Below are 6,400 nucleotides of genomic sequence, written 5' to 3'. Positions count from 1 at the left end.
GTGTATGTTAATTACGATTAGTGTAGCACGTGTGTTCAATATCTTTGATATATATCAGAGCTTGATGCCCAGTTAGAATCAACAAAGCCTTTGACATGAATTTCAGTATTGGAAGAAAACAGAAGCCCTTTCTCTGGTTCATTTTTCAAGTACTGCAGAATTCTTTGCACTGCATCCAGATGAGACTTTCTTGGTTTAGCCATATACTGACTCAACTTATGTGCTGCATAAATAATGTATGGTCTAGTGATTGTTAAGTACAACAATCTTCCAACCAACTTCTTGTATGCATCTGGGTTTTTAAGTTCTTCTCCCTCATATTTGCTTAATCTGACATTCTGCTCCATAAGTATCTTAACAGGTTTGCAACCAAGTAGGCCAGTATCATTCAAGACTTCAAGAGTGTACTTTCTTTGACAAAGTGCTATCCCTTGATGTGATCCAGCAACTTCTAATCCAAGAAAGAGTTCACCTAAGTCCTTGAGCTTAAACCTTTGATCTAGCAACAACTTAAACTGATCTAACTCTCCTTTATCATTACTAGCTATTAAAACATTATCCACATAAACGAAAAGAATCATGAATGAATGTCATTGCTGTCATGTAAAGAGAGAGTAGTCTGATTTAGATTGAATAAACCCCAATTGTACCTAAGTGTTAGAGAACTTAGCAAACCATTGTCTCGAGGCTTGCTTAAGTCCATATAGAGACTTGTTCAATTTACAAACCATGCAATCAGTTGTGAGTTAATTCAATGAAACCAGTTTTACCAAATCTTTGACAGTTTTCATGGATATTTTTGCTTTTAACAATATTTTTAGAATATTTTAATTAATTGTAGAGTTTGCAAAACTACTTAGCAAATTAGCATATCGAGACTCTAAGACTCAAGTTGAATGTAGAGCTCGAGTCTCTAATACTTGAGTTGCAAGTAGTGGTAAGCTGATGTGGAATAAAGACTCAAGTTCCAGCGTTCTTCTTCTTTTTCTTCTTCTTCAAATCCAGATCTACGTATATGGAACTCAAGTTTCTCCTACTTGAGTTCCACATGGATAAATTGTTATAAACCGCTCACTATTGATAGACCTGGTACTCACGTGAGTTATCATTACTACAATCTAATTTATTTATTTTTATTTCATACATTTGCATATATTTTTGTGTTGTAGTAGTTGGTTCATTTTTTGTGTATTATTTTCTTTTGATAGGAAAATAAATATCTAATTATGTCAAGCAATAGCTGTGTGTGAATTATTTTCATTTCCCCCTGTAAGTTTTAATTAATACACCCCAACCCAATCCAATACCATATTAATTATTTCAAAGGTCCAATGAATATGTGATTGATTATTTTGTGACGTGAACAAATTTGATAATTTTTGGGATAAAAGAGGAGAGAAAAGGGAGAGAATACATGAGAGTGTATGTAGTTCTTATCAACACACAAGGAACAAAAGCAGAAAGTGATACAATGTCTCATTCACTTAACTTAATAATACACTACAATTTTACTCAAAAAAATAATAATAATAATACACTACAATGGTCTTCAAGCATTGATATCGGTCAGGTTTGGTCGAGTTGAAGGGGGAGTTTCTCAGTTTTGCTAGATTTAAAACCAATACAGACTAATACACTAACAAAACTGTACCAAACTAACCATGAAAGCCACGGTTCGGCGTGATTAGTTTTTTTAGTTTCCTTACATCATCTATTTTCATAGCAAAAAGAGTGGGTTGCACCATTACCTCTCCTTAGAAATTAATCTTTTGATTCATTAGCCAATCTCATAATTTTCTTTAACAATCAATGACATGATATTGTCTTCAATGAATTTGAAAAATCTCATGGTATTCTTTGGCTTTAAATATATTGATTTGATCTTCAATGACATGCAAATATATTTATAGTTTCCTACAAATTTAGCATATAAATCGCACCCAAAAAAGAAAAGAAAAGAGTTTGCTGTTAATATGGTGTGATTGATGATTATTAATTTGGCTTGAAGTGCATAAGCACACACATACTCAATGTGCAAATAGAGTTGGACGAGTAACACTAAGAATAATCACACATTTTCCTTTAAGATTAATTTTCATATGATTGCTTTAAAATGTTATATATTTATTCTCAGTATGCTATAGTGCAGAAAAAAAATACGAACATTGTGTACCATGGAGGTTCCGCAATTATCAGCATATATAACCCAAAAGTTGAAGGAACTCAATATAGTTCTGCTCGCATAAAGGTTCTTAATGGTCCAGAGAGCATAGAAGTTGGATGGACAGTAAGTGACAGAGGAAACAAGTTTACAATATGTATTTATATATGTATATGAGCTTGTTAAATCTAATACTCATTTCTTTTTGTCTTAGGTAAATCCAACCTTATACAACGATACTCAAACCCGACTATACACATTTACAAAAGTAATTAATATATTTTTCCTATTCGTGTGTTGTTCTATTAATTATATAATAAACTGTGGTATTTACCTACCTTTTAATATTGTTGTTTCCATCTACAGACGTCGAGTTCCTCATACTTCAATACACTTTGTAAATCAATAATTCCTATAAGTACGGATATTCCTCTCGGCATTCCTATAGCACCAATTTCAACGACAGAACAGCAATTTGACATGAAATTCATGCTTTTTTGGGTAAATAGGTAAATAAATAAGTATATGTGTGTGTGTGTTTATATAGATGTGTGCGTGCGCATGTGTGTGTTTCTTTGGTACTAACCTCTTTGTGCATCAAGTATGATACAAAAAAGCACATAATTTGTTCTTACTTCCTGTGTTTGTGTTTTTTCTCTTGAATGATAGGATTCTAGCAATGGAAACTGGTTTCTAAAATTTGGTCAAGATGAAACTGTAATCGGATTTTGGCCAAAAAATGTATTCACTGCTTTAGGAGACGGTGCTAATTACGTTGAATGGGGAGGAGAGGTTTTTAGTCCTCCTGGTGTGCCTAGCCCTCCCATGGGCTCTGGGTATAGTGAAAGGTTAGAAGAAAACACCAAATATGATGCATGTTGCAGGAAAATTAAAACAATTAATGAGATTGATTATGTTGTGAATGCTGTTGATACCGAAAGTTTTTCAGATATTGTACAATATCAAGTTATTGATGAAGGAAGAGTAGGTGCAGATCAGCACCTAGTACTGTTTGGGGGTGTGGGTGGTTATATTGGGGAATAAAGATTTCTAAGTTGTCTTCTGGTTCAGTGCATGTATTCTTATCAATAAAATGACTTTCAAGTCAACTTTCAACTAACAATACTTCTAGCATGAATATTGTTGGCTATTTTCCATCCAACAGTGAACCATAAGTGATCAAATGCAAATGATGATGATACCATTATTAATGCAGAATACCAGAAACTGAGAAAGATGCAAAGAAATAAAGTACAAACGAAGATTCTCATTGTTAACTTTGCCTAGTGTAGCAAAAATATTAGGACATCCTTAGTTGATGGCAGATGGGAAGCCCGGGTAACATGCTGACTTCTCATTTGACACAAAATACCATAAACAGCTTGTTGATGCCATAGAATCTGTTCAGTTGTTTGCTTCTCTGTTTAAAGTTGGGAATGGCTGTCGTGGTCAATCTTTGGAATGCTTGAAGCATGATACTGGCCTAAAGTAATTGAGTTAATACTTATAAGTAGATAAAAATATGGAAACAAAGACTCAAAAGTAATTTCTATCTCACCTGGATTACATTGACCTGAAACCAAGCACTTTTCTGCACTCTATTTGAGTTCATAATTTCCATGAACTTCTTGACTAAATTCCCTTTCTAGGTAACCATATATAACAATGATAAGATGAGAAGGGATGGTTGCTTGAGTATCTTCTTTGATGACCGACAATTACGCTCAAGTGAGATCTGCTTGATTTAATAATTTAAGGTATATAACATTTAACCAAAAGCTAGACATCTTATAACATGATAGATTGATAGTTATAACTATATCCTTGATAATCAGAATTTTATATATAACACTAAAAATTTGCCATGTACTCATTTTAACTGGATTTCATTCACAAGTTTAAGATGGATTTGTTTTACATTGGCAGCGAAATCCATTGAAAAAAGAAAAAGGTTATACCTTGGTTCAGACTTGAAGCCACCTACTTTGTTTTTCTGAATCATCGGAACATTATGTTTGTCCTCCTGTTCTTTGTTCTTCGTCCCTAACATGTGTGGATCATCTTGAAGTTTCTGCACAGATTCGGTTATTGTGAACTTAGTTTTGTTTGACACAGTGCCACTGGATACACCACAAATTTCTTTATTTTGATAGCTAAAATAGACAACGCAACCCACACCTGCACGGATTGAGTCCCTGACCTCACCTTCCTTATAGGGTGATGAGATGCCATTTGTTCCAGGATCACTAGCTTCACATGGAGTATGAACTAAGAAACAGATAAAAAAAATTTCCTTTGTATCATGGCGTTAACTCAATAAGAACCATAGAACATTCATTAACAATGAAAGCTCAAGCTGTAAAATTGAAGAACTTCAAGACACAGATGCAGCAGCTACAATTCCAACAGTAAAACCAGTGTCGTCTAAGAAGAGTAAATGAGAAACGCATGTCGTTTGTGTTATGTAACTCAGACTTGGTTTAGTGCTTATACGTGTGCACCTGTGAGAGTTTGTTAGAATGAGTCTTAGTTTGAGAGATATTTATCTATGCATTCTGATGGTATATATATATATATATATATATATATATATATATTGTAGATAACAAATTCTGTTGTAATCAAGATTTCATTTTTTCATTAATACCAGAAACTCTCTTTCTCTCTCTGTTTTTCTCTGGTTTTTCCTCTGTGCTTTTTCATGGTATCAGAGCTTGAATCCACAACAATGGCTTCCATAAATGCAACTTCTTCGTCTTCTACTTCAAATTCAACGCCTGCCATAGCTAGTACAATCTTACCTGCTAATACTTCACTGTTGTTGCTATCCAATATGTCTTCGATGATGACTGTCAAGCTTGATTATGGCAATTACATCGTGTGGAAGCATCAAATTGAGGTAATTCTTGAAACTTTACTCAATGATTGATGTGATTGATGATTCTGTTATAGCTCCAGATCGTTTTCTCAAAGACGACTCTGGTAATTTCACTACTGAAATTAACCCTAATTTCGTTTCCTGGAAAAATCGCGAGCAAGCCATGTTTACTTTTATTAATTCAACTCTGTCTCCTTCAATTCTTGCTCTTACTGTTGGGCAAAAATCTGCCAAGGGAGTTTGGAAGGTATTGGAGAAGAGATTTGCTTCAATCTCAAGGTCTCATGTGATGAGTCTTCGAAATGAATTGAATGCAATCAAGAAAGGTTCTGATTCAATTGATAGTTATTTTCAAAAGATCAAGCAGACTCGTGATAAGCTAGCTGCTGTTTCAGTGTTTCTTGATGATTAAGAGCTTCTTCATATAGCTCTTGATGGATTGCCATCTGAATATGACTCTTTTAGTTCCGCAATAAGGACTCGTAGTGATGTTCTATTTGTTGAAGAACTGAACACTTTGCTCAACTTTGAAGAAAGAGTGATTAAGAAGAGATCTAAGGCTATTGCTGTTGACCCTAATTCAATGGCCATGGCAATGAATTTTCAGCCTCAGAATCAGGGTTTTCCTTGAGGAAGAGGTGGTAGAAACAATAATCAAAGAGGAAAAGGTGGTCGTGGATATAATCCTAATGGTGGTCACAATTCTGGTGGATATGGTAATTCAGGTTATAATCCTAATTCTGGAGGATATGGCAATACAAGTTACAATCCTCATTCAGGTTCACAGTATAATCAATCTAAGTCCCAAGGAGGACAAGGTCAATCTAATAGGCCAATTTGCCAAATTTGTGGTAAAACTGGACACATAGCAGTTGATTGCTATCATAGGATGGATTTCGCATATTAGGGAAGACATGCTCCTGCCAAGTTAGCCTCAATGGTAGCTAACTCTTCACAAGTGCAGTCATGTAATGGTTGGCTTACTGATACTGGATGTTCAGATCATGTCACTCCTAATCTCTCTCAGTTGTCACTCCATCAGCAGCCAGTTCAGGGCAATGAGACAGTTACTGTAGGCAATGGATAAGAGCTTCCTGTCACTCATGTGGGTCATGGTGAGCTTCAAACTTCTACTCATAAATTTAGGCTTAATAATATACTTAGAGTTCCTGATCTTGCATCTAATCTCTTGTCGATTCATAAATTGTGTTTTCAAAATAATGCATTTTGTTATTTTGATACTGAGAAGTTCTCAAATCAGGATTTGCCTTTAGGGAGGATCCTTTACAAAGGGTTGAGTAAAAATGGAGTGTATCCCATTCCCATTGCTTCTCCACTTTCATCTTCTGCTATTTTCAACT

General features: G+C 34.7%; 1 protein-coding gene across 1 annotated transcript; it reads left to right on the top strand.

Annotated features, from left to right (window-relative positions):
- The first annotated feature begins 1,814 nt into the window (after positions 1-1,814).
- LOC142613500 (protein neprosin-like) lies at positions 1,815-3,205 on the top strand. The gene is made up of 5 exons (XM_075785870.1): positions 1,815-1,850; positions 2,135-2,287; positions 2,376-2,429; positions 2,528-2,662; positions 2,831-3,205. The coding sequence occupies exons 1-5, from the start codon at positions 1,815-1,817 to the stop codon at positions 3,203-3,205; spliced, it is 753 nt and encodes a 250-aa protein (XP_075641985.1).
- Positions 3,206-6,400: the final 3,195 nt, after the last annotated feature.

The sequence above is a fragment of the Castanea sativa genome, chromosome 10, assembly GCF_040712315.1.
Source record: "Castanea sativa cultivar Marrone di Chiusa Pesio chromosome 10, ASM4071231v1".
Classification (NCBI taxonomy): domain Eukaryota; kingdom Viridiplantae; phylum Streptophyta; class Magnoliopsida; order Fagales; family Fagaceae; genus Castanea; species Castanea sativa.
The sequence above is the reverse complement of the archived record's forward strand: the minus strand, read 5'-3'. Positions and strand labels throughout refer to the sequence as shown.

Excerpts from the sequence above, each read along its gene's own strand:
- LOC142613500 (XM_075785870.1), top strand. The coding sequence starts at position 1,815 with ATGATATTGTCTTCAATGAATTTGAAAAATCTCATG. Across the intron at positions 1,851-2,134 it reads TGAATTTGAAAAATCTCATG|TATGCTATAGTGCAGAAAAA; the intron begins GTATTCTTTGGC and ends ATTTATTCTCAG. Across the intron at positions 2,663-2,830 it reads TGAAATTCATGCTTTTTTGG|GATTCTAGCAATGGAAACTG; the intron begins GTAAATAGGTAA and ends CTTGAATGATAG.